Consider the following 18,956-nt stretch of genomic DNA (forward strand, 5'->3'; position numbering starts at 1 on the left):
GTGGCACTATACAATGAGAGCACTTTTAATCATTCGTGTGCATTTCATGTGTGTGGGAAGATCACGAACAGTTGTTGGAGTTTCTCCTGATCTTCACTTTTTGTCATCATGAACTTTTAAAGGTTCATTCATAGAAACTAAAGCTTTGTAAGAACCGACCGAAACACAAGTTGTTATTTACTAAAAATCTTTCCCTCCATTTGTGCATGCATGCATTCAAATTTGGCATGTCAAGAAGCGTCTTGGTTTGACAGCGATGACACTCAACGCCATTGCTTCTCTGATGTCTTGTGAAATAATGATAGACCCCCAATGCTATCTTCAGTGACTGTAAAGGATATTTCAGAGCTATGGTGGTGGGGAAGATTATCTGTTAATAACAATTAACCCTGTAAAGCCTGACATTGAAAGAATTGTCAGAAAAAACTATTTATTTTACATTGCACTTTTTGTAGTACCACTAGACAAACTATAAACAGATTTATTGCACACTTTTTTTGTTTTATTTTTATGTATCATATTTGATACATAAGGCTTTAAATGACATTATCCTCCTGAGGTCCAGCAATTCATTTTTGTTTAGGACATTTGTTATATAAGTTTTTCTTAGCACATACATTCTAGAGTGGACTCCCTGGGCTTTTCAGAGATACCAAATGTTTGAGAGTTTAGCCATGACATCTTCCTCTCCTTGATCTATAAATATGGAGCGAAATGTACACTGGTGGCCAAAGGTTTGGAATAATGTACAGTTTTTGCTGTTTCGGAAGGAAATTGATACTTTAATTCTCCAAAATGGCATTGAACTGATCACAAAGTATAGTCAGGACATTACTGATGTAAAAAAACACCATCACTATTTGAAAAAAGTCATTTTTTATCAAATTTAGACAGGCCTCATTTCCAGCAGCCATCACTCCAATACCTTATCCTTGAGTAATGATACTAAATTGCTAATTTGGTCTATAGAAAATCACTTACCATTATATCAAACACAGTTGAAAGCTATTTGGATCATTAAATGAAGCTTAACATTGTCTTTGAGTTTGTTTTTGAGTTGCCACAGTATGCAATAAACGGGCATGTCTTAAGGTGAATACTAGGTAAAAACAAAATGGCAAAAAAGAAACAGCTTTCTCTAGAAACTCGTCAGTCAATCATTGTTTTGAGGAATGAAGGCTTTACAATGCTTGAAATTGTAAAAGATTTCATTCAAAGGTGTACATTACAGTCTTCAAAGACAAATGACAACCGGCTCTAACAAGGACAGAAAGAGATGTGGAAGGCCAGATGTACAACTGAACAAGAGGATAAGTACATCAGAGTCTCTAGTTTGAGAAATAGATGCCTCACATGTCCTCAGCTGACAGCTTCATTGAATTCTACCCACTCAACACCAGTTTCATGTACAACAGTAAAGGCCTTATGGGAAGACCTGTAAAGGAAAAGCAACTTTTGAAACAGAAAAACAAAAAGAAAAGGTTAGAGTGGGCAAAGAAACACAGACATTGGACAACAGATAATTGGAAAAGAGTGTTATGGATCTTAACCCCATTGAGCTTTTGTGGGATCAGGTAGACTGTAGACGGTGCATGAGAAGTGCCAAACAAGACACCCACATCTATGGCAAGTGCTACAGGAAGTGTGGGGTTAAATGTCACCTGAGTATCTGGTCAAACTGACCGCTAAAATGTCAAGGATCTGCAAAGCTGTCATTGCTGCACGTGGAGGATTTTTTGATGAGAACTCTTTAAGTAGTTTAAGTTTTCAAATTGTAATAGTAATTATTCATGTTATTAATGTCCTGACTATACATTGTGATCAGTTGAATGACACTTTAGTGAATAAAAGTACCAATTTTCTTTCCATGGTCACTATTGCCTTCATTGTATGTAAATGCGCAGCATGAAAGTCTGCAAAACTTCTCCATTTGAGATTTGTTGAAGAAAGTAAATAAAGGGTTTAATTGACATAAGGGCAAGTAAAATCGATAATTTTAGGGTAAACTATTTACTTTTAACTCATGATGCTTCATCAGGCACATAACTAATTTACACCTTTAACTAAAAGATTTTCATTTTTTTTCCACATTCCTGCATGTTTTCTGCCAGGTTTTTCTAATTAGATTCCAACCTGTGTGACAAGATGCAATGAGATCAATTTCTCCTAAGTTTGTTATGATTTTATATTTCATTCTGCCAGCTGTCTGTGTTATTAGAGGTTGCTGTTTTTCATTGTCATGCGCTTTCGATATCATCTCTCCAACTAAAATTGAGTTTTAACAAGCCAAGAGACAGTCAAACAAATCAGCATCATCATTTCAAAACTTGCAGTCAAGCAGCAATCTTTTTAAATTTAGCTTCAGTAGGTTGGTTGCGATTCTTGTCATATCAATTATCTTAAATCTCTTCACCAAATTAACTTCCTAATGTAAAATTAATTCAAACACATTCATCACTCTATTGGTTATTGCAGGATAATTTCTGGTTGATTACGAAAGTGGTAATGAGATACTGGCGATCCAGATATGTCGAACACTCAGGGGTCACACAAAACCGCTCTCCTCTGCAGGATTCAGGTATTTGCCCTGGCGAATTTCAAACGAGTGGAGATAATTTACCCTCCATTGCCTCTAACTGATCACATTGTATATCTAATTAGTGTGTTGACAATAACAAAGCACAACATGTTAACCTCCTCTCCTAACAAGTGTTGTTTTCCAAAGCAACACTGGTGTTAATTAGTGCTCTTAGCAGTGAGAACATATGAACAAAACTTTGGACAAATGGGAGACAGCTTTGGAACAACAGAGAGAGAGAGAGAGAGAGAGAGAGAGAGAGAGAGAGAGAGAGAGAAAGGTCCTATTTGCTACTGGTCTTGACAAAACATTTTGGACTCAGTTTACAACTATATTTAGCGCTGTCCACTTGTGATCAGGTTGCCCGAGACAGTCTTAATATCATAAGTAAAAGGGGGCTAAAAACACGTTCTACACACGGTCAGTTCGCAGGTAATTGTTGAGCAGCTGAAAGAGAGGGAAACTGTCCCAGGAGTCTTGCTGCTGGACAGCCAGTGCGGTGTCCATGTCCACCGTGTAGAGGGACAGGAAGGTCTCGGCGTGCTCGGCCATCACCTCTGGCCACCAGGAGAAGGCCTGCAAAACACAGACAATCATGTAGATGAATAAGTGCTTTCAAATTTAATGAATAGTTCACCCATATATGAAAGTTCTGTCATTACTACTAAACCCATACGGCTTTCTTTCTTTCTTTCATTCTTTCTTGTAACACCTAAGGAGAAATTCTGAAGGCTGTGCTGGTCACTGTTGTCCATGTAATTACAAGCTTTCAAGTTTCAAAAAGGAAGCAAAAGCATCAACAGGGATCATTAAAGTGGTCCATATGACTTCTGAACTATTTTCAAGTCTTCTAAAGTCATGCAATAGATTTTTTTGAGGGACAGATCAAATTTCATTTGTAATTTACTTATAATCTTCCCCCTCAATGAGCTGTTAACCGCTGAAACCAGAACAAGTCCAAAATTATCTGAAATCAAGAACCGATTTGCCCAATATGTAAACAAATCAATCAGACTTGATCAGCAATGCATTCAAAACATCAGACTCAAAACAATTAGTTCTATCAGGAAGACTCGCAGATTTTAGTAAAGTTTTAGATTACATTAATTTGATGAATATAAAACAGGAATGTAATGTCTCTCTTTGGCTTAAGCCCCGTCTGGCAGTCTGAAGTTGTTGTACTCTGAACCATCAGATCCTACCAGAGATAGGAGGCAGGGGCAAGAAGCCTAACCCAGTGCAGGACGGGACTCATCTGGTGGCGGTGGGGTGGTGGAGGTTGCCATTACTGAAACAGCAATGTGATAGATTGTGAGCAGACTTATAAAGAAATGGATTACATATGATTGCTAGGAGCCACCTAGCTAATGATGCGATGATGTACAGCTGCTAGTCTTCCTTCTAGAACTACGCTGCGCTTACATTTCACAAATCAGACATCAAGTGACCAGTACAATTCTTAAAAAATATCTCTGTTTTCCATGTAAAAAATAAAAGAAAATCTTATGGGTTAAGCACGGCATTAGAACATAATAGAGGGGAGTACATAATGAGATAACTTTCATTTTAAAGGCAAGAAATACTCCACACATGTTACACATGCGTATGCACAGAATCACAAACAATAATGACAAAAAGCAAAGAATCACAAAAAACAAAAGGAACAATACCGAGGTCTTACCAACCAACACAACAAAAACATGAAAAAAAGATAGTCAATCCAGTAGATGACAAAAAAACACAATGAGGAGACCTTGAAAGGTACTACACTGTCCTCAAAGATGGAGATGTATATGAGAATGGAACGTTTAATCTATGCCCGCAGCTTGGTTTTGTAAAGCTTTGATTCGGAAGTTTCAAACACCATGTGTACTAATTTCCGATCATAGTGTGTTTTTAATTATTATAAAAACGCATAGAACATATTAAAGGGATGGTTCACCAAAAAATGAAAATTCTCTCATATTTTGCTCACCCTCATGCTATCCATATGTGTATGACTTTCTTTCTTCAGCAGAACACAAACTAAGATTATTAGAAGAATATCTCAGTTCTGTAGGTCCACGCAATAAAAGTGAATGGTGACCAGAACTTTGACGCTCCAAAAATCACATAAAGGCAGCATAAAATTAACCCACATGACTCCAGTGGTTTTATCCATGTCTTCAGAAGCGATATGATAGGTGTGGGTGAGAAACAGATCAATATTTAAATCCCTTTATATTTTAAATCAAAATTCTTCTTTTACTTTAGGCAATCCACGTTCTGTGTGTATACCGCCACCTACTAGTCAGGGCTGGTCAAAGATGGCGATTTATAGAAAAAAGGGCTTAAATATGGATCTATTTCTCACCCAAACCTGTCAAATCACTTCTGAAGACATTGATTTAACCACTGGAGTCATATGGATTACATTTATATGCTTCCTTTATGTGCTTTTTAGAGCTTCAAAGTTCTAGCCACCATTCACTTGTATTGTATGGACCTACAGAGCTGAGATATTCTTTTAAAAAAATCTTCATTTGTGTTCAGCTGAAGACAAAGTCATACACATCTGAGATATCATGAGGGTCAGTAAATGATGCGAAAATTTTCATTTTAGGTTGAACTATTCCTTAAACACTTACATTGTAAATATAATTAATTAATACAGTATAGCAACTAGGTTTGCATTTCCAGAAGGAAATGCCAGTACTTGCAAACTATATTATATAATCGGTCTATGGAATATTATGTAGAAGCGTCATGGCACATCAAGTCAAGTCAAGTGGTTTTTATTGTCGTTCAACCATATACAGTTAGTACAGTACACAGTGAAAGGAGACAACGTTCCTCCAGGACCATGGTGCTACATAAAACAACATAGGACAAACACAGAACCACATGAGACTAAATAACATACCTATATAAAGTGCATGTGCAAACGTGTGCAAAAAGTAAGGGACAGTACAATAAATTACTAAAAATTAACAAGACAATAGGCACAGTGAGAGACAGTGCAGCGCCGACCAGTACACAGTAGTGCAAAAAGATGACAGTTTCTAAAAATGCTGGTTGCTTTGCGGATGAGTGTTTTTTTGTAAATGTCTTTGATGGAGGGAAGAGAGACCCCAATGATCCTCTCAGCTGTCCTCACTATACTCTGCAGGTCTTTGCAGTCCGAAACGGTGCAAATCCCAAACCAGGCAGTGATGCAGCTGCTCAGGATGCTCTCAATAGTTCCTCTATAGAATGTAGTGAGGATGGGGGGTGGGAGATGTGCTTTCCTCAGCCTTCGAAGAAAGTAGAGACGCTGCTGAGCTTTCTTGGTAATAGAGCTGGTGTTGAGGGACCAGGTGAGGTTCTCCGCCAGGTGAACACCAAGGAATTTTGTGCTCTTGACGATCTCCACAGAGGAGCCGTCAATGTTCAGCAGAGAGCAGTCACTCTGTGCTCTCCTAAAGTCAACCACCATCTCTTTTGTTTTGTCCACATTCAGAGACAGGTTGTTGGCTCTACACCAGTCTGTTAGCCGCTGCACCTCCTCTCTGAATGCTGACTCATCGTTCTTGCTGATAAGACCCACCACGGTTGTATCATCTGCGAAGTTAATGATGTGGTTTGAGCTGTGCATTGCTGCACAGTCATGAGTCAGCAGAGTGAACAGCAGTGGACTGAGCACACAGCCCTGGGGGGCCCCAGTGCTCAGTGTGGTGGTGGTGGAGATGCTGTTCCCGATCCGGACTGACTGAGGTCTCCCAGTCAGGAAGTCCAGGATCCAGTTGCAGAGGGAGGTGTCCAGGCCCAGCAGGTTCAGCTTTCCAAACAGGTGCTGAGGAATTATTGTGTTGAATGCTGAGCTGAAGTCTATGAACAGCATTCGAAACTATGAGTCCTTTTTATCTAGGTGGGTGAAGGCCAGATGGAGAGTGGTGGTGATGGCATTGTCTGTTGAACGGTTTGGACGATACGCAAACTGCAGTGGGTCTAGTGAGGGGGACAGCTGGGTCTTAAAAAACACCATCCACTGAGCTGAGATATTTTTCTATTTTTCCTCAAATGTGTTCTGTTGAAAAAGTAAGTCATACAAACTTGGGATATCATGAGGGTGAGTAAATAATTAGAAAATTTTAATTTTGGGGTGAACTGTCCCTTTAATTCGCCTTTAAATGGCCAGAAAAAGCATTTTATTTTTAATCAACAATTTATATTCATTTCTTGAGTGGCAGTTAATTTCCATGTCAAAGGTAACAATTAGATGCACATAAAAATATATATTTCAAAAAATTTAGAAGATATTACTATTTTAAAAGGCTAAAGATCAATAAAAATATGTCTTTTGTAGTTTACTGCAGCAGATCATCACATCCATCTGAATTCTCCTGTGAAAAGAGTAAAATCTTGGTGCTGTCTTCCTTCATTGTTCACCTACTTATTGTTTGCCAGTATGCATTGAAGGCCCTTCTGAAAAGAGCCAAGTCCATCAATGCATTTCTTTTTGCCTTCTTCCACACGCTTCTTGATTGTTGGGGACGGCTGCAGTCCATTTAATTTAGAGTGTTAAAAAGAAAGCAGACTATATTCTCTCGTACTCTTTATGCTGACATGCAAGCCAAGAACTTTCCAATACGGTCGGTATCAAGCAATATGGATAAAAGTGCAATCAGTCACAGTGAAAAATACATGGTGAAGAGGAGAATGCGGACTTACTGAAGGGTCCTATTGAGTCGGAATATCTGTGTGTGTGCCAGAGTGTGTGTATGGTTGTGTATGGGGAGGGGGCGAAAGTCATTCTTGTCTGGCTTGAAGTTGTACAGTTGCTGGCCTTGAGGGAGCTTGTCTTCTGGGCTTTCAGAAGCAGAGTTTGAACAGTGTGAGGCTGACAAACATAGAAACAATGTGCTAAAAAATCCCACCACAACAAGATTTAACATGTCTCAGCAACTAGATTGTGCTCTCTTTAGCTCCTTCCAGCAATGGGTCAGGATAGTCAAATAGTTATCCAACAACTGACAAGTCGATTAGGGAGTTAGTCAATTCTAACTTAAAAAGTTATACTTTATACAGCATAATGCCATAAATCGCTACAAATGCAGATCTGAGGATTGTCAAGTGAACATTATGCTACACCAGCCTAATTATACAGAGTTTCCTTAAGACTAGTTAGTCGTTCAGACAGCCTGCAACTAGATGATTTTAAACACCTCTAGTTCATTCGTGGCTTTCTTTCTTCTTATTCTACATTAACATAGATAATATAACGAGTGCAAAAACAATCTTGGCTTTAGATAGCTTTAAAAATGTTTTGGGCTTTCAACAATAAATGAATAAAAATAATAAAAAAACAAGAACAATTAAACTAAATGCATGAATGATAAAAAATGTGTTCTTGAAAATACTAGACAACACAACATGAGTTGAATATAAGACATACTTACCTCTCTTCCCTAATGCAATTACAAACACAAGATTGTTGGAGAGAGACAGAGAGAAATAATATTGAAAAATCTAATTCATAAATATTATTACAAACATATTACCATTTTAAGCACTTTAGTTTAAACATTTCATAATTTATTCACCCTCACGTCGTTCCAAACACATATAATTATTTATTTCAATTAAAAATGTTTATTGACACAAACATATATCAAAGAAAATACAAAATATATACATTGTCTATTTAACCCCCACTATTACCCCTCCCCAATCACCAACCCCACCCCCAATGAACATCCCTGTGGTCACAAATAGAATACACACACACACACTCAAAAATAATACATACATATATATATATATATATATATAATATTAATAAATAATTTGGGGTTCAGCCATATGCTTGAGGCAACATTTAAACAAATGTCCGAATTAAACACCCTGGACACTTTTGTCCATACCGAGTGCAAATATGAGATAACGGGGTGTAACCTAACCTTTCTGGTTAGTTTGATAGAAAGGCTTTATAATGGCGAAATAGGTGCAAGAAATTCCTGTTCAATACAAAAACAGGGAGGGGCTCTCTCAGGTGGAAGCAATCAATGAGCCAAATGTCTGAGATCGAACGCATAATAATAAAACCAAATCTTGGTTAAGCATAGCCCACCTTTGTCACATCATATTGCTCAAAAAAATTTTTATTAAAGGGTCAAAATTAACACTAACTAAAATCACACAAATTTGCTGGGAATAAAATACCCAAATACTTAATGCTGTGTTTTGGCCACTGGAAGGTGCCCGGCTGAAAAGCCGTTACATGGCAGTGCCCGGTCAGAGACAAAGCTTTGGATTTAGACCAATTGACTTTGTATCCTGAGAATTTAGAAAAGGAATGAATAATTCTGTAGAGGCAAGACATATATCTAGAAGGGTCTGAAACAAATAATTAAATATATGTTTACTTATCAATGTAATAACTCCCCTGCTCTTACTTGAGCCAGCACTAAAGAAAACATGCCCACCCCATATCTTACCAAATTTTTCAGCTTACTGCAGGGAAAGATGCGTTTCTTGAAGAAACACTATATCATATTTCTTACATTTAAGAAAATAAATAACCTTCCTTCTTTTTATGGCCCCAACCCATTTACATTCCATGTGAAGAGAGATAATCCACTCATATTAATGCAAAGTTGTTGTGGGGACTCTTGTTGGCATACATGGACTGTTTGAGTTTAGAGGGATGTACGCCGGATGGCAATGTCATGCGTGGGGTTAATGTGTACGTTTTTCTTTTTTCTGTTTGTTTGGTTCAGTGGGAAGTTTGGGGTTTGATTGTTACACTAATATTGGAATGTGGTCTTTATAATCTTGCTTTTGACACACAATCCTTTTTTTTCTAAAATTGGCAATATGCAGCTTTATTAATAAGAGAGGTTTTTTTTGTGAGTTAAAGATGGATTGAAGTGAACAGAAAGGTGAGAGAGGGAAGTCTTAGCCCCATTATACTGCAACAAAATAGTTTTGATTTGTTTTTGTTGTGGCTTGCTTTCCAAAAATAATATCTAAAACTCTTTTAAAACAATGTACATTTAACTTTAGCAGCTATAATGCAGAAGAAAAAATTGTTATGTGAGAATGTTGAATATAATATTAAAAATACAAATATTTAAATATATCTAAAAATCCTTTAAAAAAGATTCATCTGAGAAGCAGCATATAAGATATTTAGACTTGCTTTTAGAGAATAGATCTTCATTTAAGATACTTAAAGGCAAGCCTAAATATCTTAAATGTTGCTTCTCAAGTAAATGTATCTGTTTTAAGGATTTAAAGGATTTTAAATGGAAAACAAGACAAAACTCTTGATAACAATTATGATTATATCTTTACTGAATTACACTTAATAAAAAGTATTTCTTACCTTTAATTCAGTGAATGTCATTTAGAGGTATTTAAAAAGATGAAGCAAAAGTATAAGCAATGCACAGCTGTACAGACAACAAACCACACTCAGGCTTGAAAAACAATGCAAGTTTTGCTTAAATTTTGGGTAGCTCCTCAACAAAACAATCGTATGCCTTCAGATGACTTGGAATATGACGCACAAGTGGCATGACCCACTTTTATGATACTTTTCGATCCTTTTTAAGCTTTAAATTAAGTTTATCAATTGCCATTATATTAATAAAAAATTATTTGAAACAACATAAGGATGAGTAAATTATTAATTTTCATTTTTGGGTGAACTATTACTTTAAGACCTACTGTCCATGTAAAACATATTTCATTAGCTGTTGGTGTGACATACATTCAGTGAAAATGTTTCACTTTTTGAATTTACTGTACAAATTTCAAATGAGTGCTAAAATAATTTCACTAAGGTAGATTTGAGAACACCACAACCCCACACCTTGAAGTTTCCTTTGTGACAGCATGTGGGACATTTGTCTTGTTAGGCACAAGCGTTTTGGCATCATTGTCTCTGTCACCTGTGACAGCTGTTGGAAGCTTGAGGCCTAAATATAGCCCTGCACCTTGCAAACAGATGTCTTCAGCTACACTTTTGTTTAGGAAAACTAGCTTTGTCTCTTTCAATGAAGCTTAAACACCTAGGATTAATTGGTTTTCTTCGATATTTAAAAATTTTTAATGTTAGCATTTGCGAGCGCTGTCCTTGTGCAGATGGGCCGTGGGCGTTGTTTTCCTCTGCCGCTACTATGGACTGAAATTGGACAAGTAAGCTGTCACTTGCTAACAACTGTTGTGGCAATGTGGCGAAGGAAATGGACAGCAAGATGGCAAATTATCACGAGTCTGCTCTAAAATGGTCATACAATATCTTCTGGAGCACCATGTTATCAAAATGCCTGATGATAAACAAAGATTGATTCTCTGTATGTGTGGCTGCGGGCTTCTTTGAACATATGTTGAAAAAGGACTGTAAGAGACATGTAGGGGAACACATGATCGATGGTGAGTTCATCTTGTTTGTGTCTCTAAGTACAAAACCAGTAGGGAGTCTTTGGTGCTTGTCAGGACTATTGTGTTGAAAATGTTGTGTTATTGTGATGTAATTAAGGTTTTCCAAGTGTGGTGCATGGTCTTCCACAGCAGTAACTAATGTGTTCTGTAACCTATTAGACTTCTAGAGAATCAACAAGTGGTTGATCATTATTTTTCAATGGCAAATGCCGGTATATTAAGAGCAAAGTGGTCTAAGACTTCTTCAATACCGACATATACAGTGGAGTCCAAAAGTGTAAGACCACATTGAAAATCTCAATTTTAGGATTTTAAAAATGTTAAACCATACACGGCAGAAATATTTAAGATTCTGCACTATTTCTGATTCACTTATCAAATGTAAGCATATTTGTGGCATTGACCAAGTTAAGCTCAGATTTCCTTACTTCCATTGAAGTACACAAGATGATCTTAGAAATATTCACAATGCTGGGATATCATGGATCATCAGGTTTTGAACAAACTTGAGGAGTCCATGCCAACCTAAGCACAATACCATGAAATTAATGTAAAAACGATTCACTCGATATGTTGGGTTATTCTCACGAAACCTGTATAGAAAATGTTCTGGTCCTATTTTACACCAAAAAAACAAAACAAAAAAAACAAATAAGAAATACAATTTTGCATTTGCATGCCATTAAAGGAATACTTCACCCAAAAATGAAAATTCTCTCAACATTTACTCACCCTCATGCCATCCCATATATGTTTCTTTATTCTGCAGAACACAAATGAACATCTCAGCTCTGCAGGTCCATACAATACAAGTGAATGGTGACCAGAAATTTAAAGGTCCAAAAGGCTGGATGAAAGTAATCTATAAGACTCCCGTAGTTAAATCCATGTCTTCTGAAGCAATATGATAGGTGTAAGTAAGAAACAGATAAATATTAAAGTCATTTATTTAACTGTAATTCTACATTTTCACTTTCGCATTCAGCCACCTACTGGTTGGGATAGATAAAATATTGAGACTTAAATATTGATCTGTTTCTCACCCACACTTTAACTACTGGAATCGAATGGATACGATCGCTTTTGGTGCAGAAAAGATCAATATTACTAAATAACTTTTTTAACTCTAAGCACTCTATACTCATGAGTGCGCAAAGCGTAGAGCTAAGCACAATGACCGCAACGTCTTATACAACATTCGTGAGAGCGCCAATTCTAATCACAATTTTCATGCCAGCGCAAAGCGCAAGTGGCCGAGGGTTGGAGTGTTTGTGCTATTGTGGGTGTATGCGTGCAAATTCTGGGTGTATTGTATGTTAATGAAGTGCCGCAAAGCGCAATTTGCAATTTTCCTGAGAAATAGGTCATTGCGCTAAGACATTTGAAAGCCATATCTTAAATCAACGCAAAGTTTAAATTCAGTTCCTGCATTTGCAGTTTGGAGATTCCATCAGCAGGTGGTAATTAAGTTCTATTATTATGTCCAGACTCAGAAATATAGTGGAACATCAAATTAAGTCCCTGACAATCAAGAGATGTAGTAGCAGTCTTATATGAAACAGCAATGTATGGGATTTGTTTTAAATTATCTATAGATCATTGTTTATTGTTCAGTTATTATTATTATATTTAAATTTACAATTGTATTTATGGTCTAATTTGTAGGCCTCAAGGTATTTTTACACCTGATGTCGCAGAGTGATTTTTAAGTCACTGCAAAACAGGCCGGTGGTAGAAGTTGGAGAGAGTAAAATGTTTGGAATTGATTGGCCATGATTTTTTTTACCACTTCTTTATTTTTATTATATTTTCATTTCATTTGAAGTGTAATTTCAATTTAGAAATATATTTTGGTTTATTTTTATATTGTTTCAATAAATTAATTTATCAAACTCGACCAGTATCAGTGAAGTGCGTGCCGATACAATCACTGTTAATATTAGCCATGGTTTGTGTCAGTAGATGATTACTAATACTTACATTCTCTAAGTTAATGGAGGATACATCCAAATTCTGACAACAATGAAATATTCCATGCCAATGAAAGGAGTGTGTCACTGTCAGAAATATGCCTGACAATCATCAAGGATGCAGTTAATGCAATAATATTATTTATCTTTGTGTTTATGCTGACTCTTTCAATTTTGGAGCTTCAAGACTCTGATCACCATCCACTTCCCTTTCAAGGACATACTGAGCTGACATATTATTTATATGTGTTCTGAACAAAGAAAGTCATACACACCTGGGATATCATGAGGGAGATACATTGGGGGTGAACTATACCTTGAATGCTAGAGGTATTGTCTTATGGATCTTATATACTGTTTTTAAACATCATGTTATTAGGATCTGTTGGTTATTGTTTTTGATTGTTGTTGGGATATTTTTTAATTATGTATAGTGTGCATAGACTGTATTTTAGTGTAATTTCAACCTGCCCAGGGACAGCAGATTAAAATTAGCCAGTTTGGCTAAATCTTGCACATTTAAACCAATTAAATGTTTGATTAATTTGCATAGTCCCTGACACATAAATAAATACATACATAAAATATGTAATGATATCAAAATGTGTTACAGATATGGGTTTAATTACAATTTAATTAATAAAAGGTGAGTATTAATGTTTTCTCTCCTGTTAGAGTTGCTATACTTGTAAAGCACTAAACATTACTACTAAGACAAATAAGTTTTAAGGAAAAGTAAGATTGGTTTAGAAGTTACCAGGCTGCTACGATGAGCACAACGGAGACTGAACCAGTCTAACACTTTTTGATTAGATTTTCCAAAGTATCCAAGTTTGTAGAGTTGAATCTTTAAAGAAATGAAACAATATTGACTGATGCAGATTATTAGATTTTTTTTCTACCACTTTGTGGCATGTGATACACTCCATCTATCTCCCCACCCCAGAACGTTGCCCACCCTAAAGACCAAAATGCCCGCCCAAACATCTATCCTGGTAAGGCCACTGATGCTGAGTAACTTGTCATTGTAGGAGTTCCTACTGCATGAGATGTAGAGACATTTGATCTTACGTCATCGGCTTGAAGCAGGTCTTACCTCAGAGTGATGCTCATCATTCTGTTGTAACACCTCCATACATAGCTCTCCTAGTCTGATCATTTCCTCCAACCTTTTCTCTGGGGGTGCCTGGCTGCTTTCTGTTGACAAAAAGACGTCAAAAGGTTCACATTAAATGTCTCCTAACATGTACTTTTCGATATCAGTACATTTACACAGAAGCATCTCAAATAATATAGTCTGTTGTGGTAATAGTAGGTATTTTGTGCGAAACCTTCGATCTGGGCGTACTCAGTCAGTTGGGAGTAATTGATGAGAGCAGCTTTCTCCAGGCACTTCTGAACAATCTTCTGCATCTCTTCAGGCAGGACTGGTGTGGTAATGTCTTTCATGAGGGCCTATGGAAAGATACTGTATGTTAATACACTAACTTATTTATTACACTTTATGCTATTTGGCCGATGCTGGTACACAGAGAGCACTTCTAGAACCTTTTCTAAATTAATTAAAGGAATCAAATTCAATTCAAATATGGTACATCAAGGCAGTCATGCCAGGTTTGATGTCAATGTTGAGACATGCGAGAAGCAATGTAATATGACATCATGGCGTCAAACTTGGTGTGACGTGTCTTGGCGGTCTATATTTAAATGTACGCAAGTGCGAATGTATGCAATTCTCAAACATTTTAGACTGAGCAAATAATGATTACAATTTCAGTCTTTTCCTTACAAAAAGCTACTGTCTGCTTTCAGAAGAATTGAAATATAAAACACAAGTTCTATGGACTACTTTTACGATACTATTTTTGTCACTTTTGTCATTTCTTGACAGCCCAAACCACATTTATTTTCATTGTACGAAAAGAGCAATTTGGACAGAAAATCATACAGCGTGTGTTTGGAATGACAAAAGGGTGAGTAAATGACAAAATTGTTATTTTTAGGCAAACTATTCCTTTAATAAGTTTGAATATCTTTGCCCCAACAATGCAGAAAACCCACCTCCCATAACCCATAAGACATGCTTTACATAAGGCTTTTCAGGTGCAATGCATGCACAGTTAATTGGCAGACACTCACCCTTTCTAGAAGAGAGAGCGTGGCTTTAAGGGCCCCCTCCGGTCGCCCGAAGGGGAAACAGTACCTATGGCAAAGAGAAGAGGGTAGAACAACTAAACAAACTTGAGTGGTAATTAACTGAAGGCTTAGAAGAAAGAGTAATGGTTAAGACTGCGTACAAGCTTACGGAGTCAGTCACAAACTGCTGTTTTTCAACTATCATGGGACAATAATGATGTCTTTTAAATAGAGATGTTTTCCAAAGGCAGTGAAGGAGGGACAGGTGTCAGCGCGCGTATGGACAATGCCAGTGAGGATGAATGCAGGCGAATGGGAAGTGGTTCTTATGGAGGTCTCACACCACAGGTGTGAGAGTGGCCCCATTTTCATGCATGTGGGGCAAGAGGCACACTTACCAAGTGCCTCAACAAGCTTTAATCAGCTTGGGTTGGGCACCAGGCTTAATCCCCAGCACGCCCCGCTACAGTCTTGCCTCTGTCTGGCATTTATTTACATAATCCCAGACGTTGTTTGCAGCTTTTGTTTGAGTGGTTTTAGCTTGTTATTAGGTGCTGCTGTAACTGCAAGACTCTAACCCTCTTTACTGGTGTTTCTAATGCTCTACAGGGGGTCCAGCACCCAGCAGGAGGTCAGATAAAAACAATGACCCATCAGGAGGGGGTGTGGAAAATGTGTAAACGGTAAACTGAGGAGATGTTATACATTTTACACACCAAAATCTCAATAAATGTATTTATTTATTTTTTCATCTAGGGGCACATTTGGCACTGTGGATTTGGTAAAACTGTATTAGTGGTAAAATTGTTGGTCGTGGTGGAAATGACGCCACACCTAAGGAATGGTTGCAATTAGTGTAAAAATTTATATTTAAATAATTTTCACACAATTGATTATTTCATTATCTGTTTAGATTGTTATAGTTTATAAAAATATAATAAATGTTTTTATGACAGATTTTTGGATTTTAAGATTGAAAGTCAGGGTCTTGCAAAAGGGTAAAATTATAAATCTACATTAAAGGCATTTGAAAAGAAGCAAAAACGAATGATGTATGAATTGTACGAAGTTTTCAGTTTTCATTGCACCTTCATATAACAAAAAGAAAAAATTTAAATGTTCGTTTTAATAAACATCAGCCCCTGGGATGTAAAAATGCCAGTAGTTAAAGACACAACCAAATGCAAACTATACAGTAAACAAACGTTATCCTTTGTTGTGCCCGATCTTTGAACAGAAGCGTATAGCTGCTGTGGGAGCTTTTCTCACCTGAAATGAGTGATCTTCTTCTCTAGTAAAGTCAACAATCTGCATCTGATCTCCTCAAACTCCTCCTTCTCTTGTTCTGTAACTGTGCCCATGCCATCCGGTCTGCAAAAACAAAGAGAAAATACTCACGAATTGTATTCTTAACAGCACCTGTTTATTATCCGACTGCTCTTAAACTGTGCTTCAACTTTATCAACCTCAACCTCATTCAAAGTATTTTTTTTAAAATTAGTTTCACAAATATTATAATCTAGTGGAACAGAACAATGCTTCAACCTTCTGTATTTCACTGTATTTCATTTAAACATAGTAGGCAACATATGTTTTGTACTCTACAGTATTGTAACCGTAAACATACATGGCATTGTGTCCTGTCAGCACAACAGAATAGAAGGAAAAGAAAACATTGGCTTTCCATTTATAAAGTGCCAAATCTTTGATTGGTGCAGAACAATTTCAAATAATGTGATACAGTGTTACAGTCGCATAAAGCACTCTTTGCATCCTGAACATGTTCAGAAAGTTGAATCTTCTGCATGAAAAACTAGCAAGACGCAGTTCAAATGACATGCGTTTTTGAAATGTAAAGTTCATTTAAACTTGACACGATGTCTAAAAAATTGGCAGGTCCAGCACAAGACACTGAAGAAACAGCATCATATTGAGTAACAGTCAAAGACATCCGTTTAGTATGAGTTTACATAGAAAAAGAAAAAAACAGAGCAGACGCACGCAAAAACACATTCGGTGTGAACAGCCCTTTACTAATCTGTCTGTGAGAGTGTGTGCATGAAACAAGTTAGGTAGGCCTGTTATTTTATTTAACACAGCCAGAAACCCGAAGGTTTCACGGGTCCCGTAGACATCTCTTCTTGGACTCGAGTGCATTATTACTTTTACAAAACAGTTAATAGATAAAAAATATTAAGGACTCAAAATATTCATTAAAAGTTTATTTTATTTAGCAAATCCATTAATTGCCATCCTTCCACTAGAAGATACAGTTGACAAGTAATAATAACTAATAAAAGTGAGTGTTCTGTACAGGTGCTGCAATGTGACAGTAGCTAGTTGTTTTGTCAAAAAACAAATGAATCAAAGAAAATATACCTAAACAAAGTTAGCTTTTTCATTGCCACATAATCACAACAATTAAGTGTTACCAGCACATGTTCACCCACTGAGCAAGACACATTTGTACTTTTAGAACTATAGTAATACATTTTAAACTTTGTTTTTGAAACCATCAGTTCAGAAGGCTTTGTGTCCAGCTATCCAATCCCTCCACAGTTTATGAATGGTTTAGCTTAGCGCTGTAGAGAAAGCTCTTTCCTTACACACAGAGGTAAAGGCAACTTGTAAACCTGTCTGTTCTTCAAATCCCTCTCTCCATTAAATGAAATCCGTCTTTTCTTTTTGACAAGAGCCAGCTAATCCCAAGAGAACAAAGAGGGGGTGTGAAGAGTGTTAGAAGATGTGTGTGTGCAAATGGGGAGTGTGAGAGAGAGAGAGAGAGAGAGAGAGAGAGAGAGAGAGAGAGAGAGAGAGATCAGTGCTTACAGATGAAAAGAAAAATCTCTTTTCTGCAATATGGTAAAGGCTAAGGAGTGTATAAACTCAACATCGACCCTTTAATCTCTGTCTCTTTATCTTTCGTACTGTGTAGTCTCATTAGTTCTGAAGGAAGGCCTCTTGGTTTAACTGCTTCTAACAAGACGCCTGGGAATTTAATTGTTAGTACACGGAGAATCACTCTGGTTTGTATCTCTTTGTGAGTCCATCCTCATCAGCAGTTCACGCTTGGCTCCCGGTACGCCGCCAAACCTACATAAGCCTTACGAATTTAGCTAGTAATTAAGTCTAACACAATTCATGCATTTTCAGTGACTTGACTAATTAAAAATCCTTCAAACCTTGAAGCACATCCAATTCCATTGTAACACTTCTTCTAAGTATGATGCCCATACTTAAAGAGCTAGGGATCTGAACAGTGTTTGGGCTATTGACATGAATGATACTTCCAATAACACAGTTTGTCCAGGACAGGTGTGCTATGCAGTCTGACTTAAGCTCTTCATCTACCGTGCAATAAAACAGGGAAAAACATACCTAGAATTAAGCCTCCTTTTCACTGTTTCCGTCATTCGCATCATGTGAATAATGCAATTTGCCCCCTAGTTGCAATAGTGCTGGATGTTCAGATTGCTCGCAATGGAGAAGGCACTCACAAAATCACAATGATCCCAGTCATTTAATACATATAGGAAGATAAAAAAATTTGAATTTTAAAAGGTTGTTGATTATGGTTGTTTGTTACCAAACAAACCTTCTCTGTAGAACACATGGATAAATTCAATTAAATTCAGGATGATTTCAATAACATTCATGACAAATATTCACTCAGTATTTATTTTTATTGATGTTATTACTACTACTAGTATTATTATAACTATTTTATAGTTGTTATTATTATAAACAACAACAACAACAACGGGGGGCCTGGGTAGCCCAGCAAATATTGACGCTGACTACCACCCCTGGAGTCGCGAGTTCGAATCCAATGGTGAGTGACTCCAGCCAGGTCCCATAAGCAACCA

The 18,956-nt window shown here is 37.0% G+C and overlaps 1 protein-coding gene across 3 annotated transcripts in view; it reads right to left on the bottom strand.

The window, feature by feature from the left end:
• The window catches only part of LOC127640107 (calcium-dependent secretion activator 2-like), a 216,752-nt gene that overhangs the window by 30,144 nt on the left and 167,652 nt on the right, over positions 1–18,956 (bottom strand). For all 3 annotated transcript variants that reach the window (XM_052122508.1, XM_052122507.1, XM_052122509.1), the window contains exons 14-18: positions 16,360–16,461; positions 15,094–15,157; positions 14,286–14,409; positions 14,051–14,151; positions 2,998–3,154 (exon numbers count right to left, since the gene is read on the bottom strand). In XM_052122508.1, coding sequence (XP_051978468.1) covers positions 2,998–3,154; positions 14,051–14,151; positions 14,286–14,409; positions 15,094–15,157; positions 16,360–16,461 — 548 coding nt within the window. The remainder of the gene's footprint in view (positions 1–2,997; positions 3,155–14,050; positions 14,152–14,285; positions 14,410–15,093; positions 15,158–16,359; positions 16,462–18,956) is intronic.

The sequence above is a fragment of the Xyrauchen texanus genome, chromosome 49 (genome assembly GCF_025860055.1).
Source record: "Xyrauchen texanus isolate HMW12.3.18 chromosome 49, RBS_HiC_50CHRs, whole genome shotgun sequence".
In the NCBI taxonomy this organism is placed as follows: Eukaryota; Metazoa; Chordata; class Actinopteri; order Cypriniformes; family Catostomidae; genus Xyrauchen; species Xyrauchen texanus.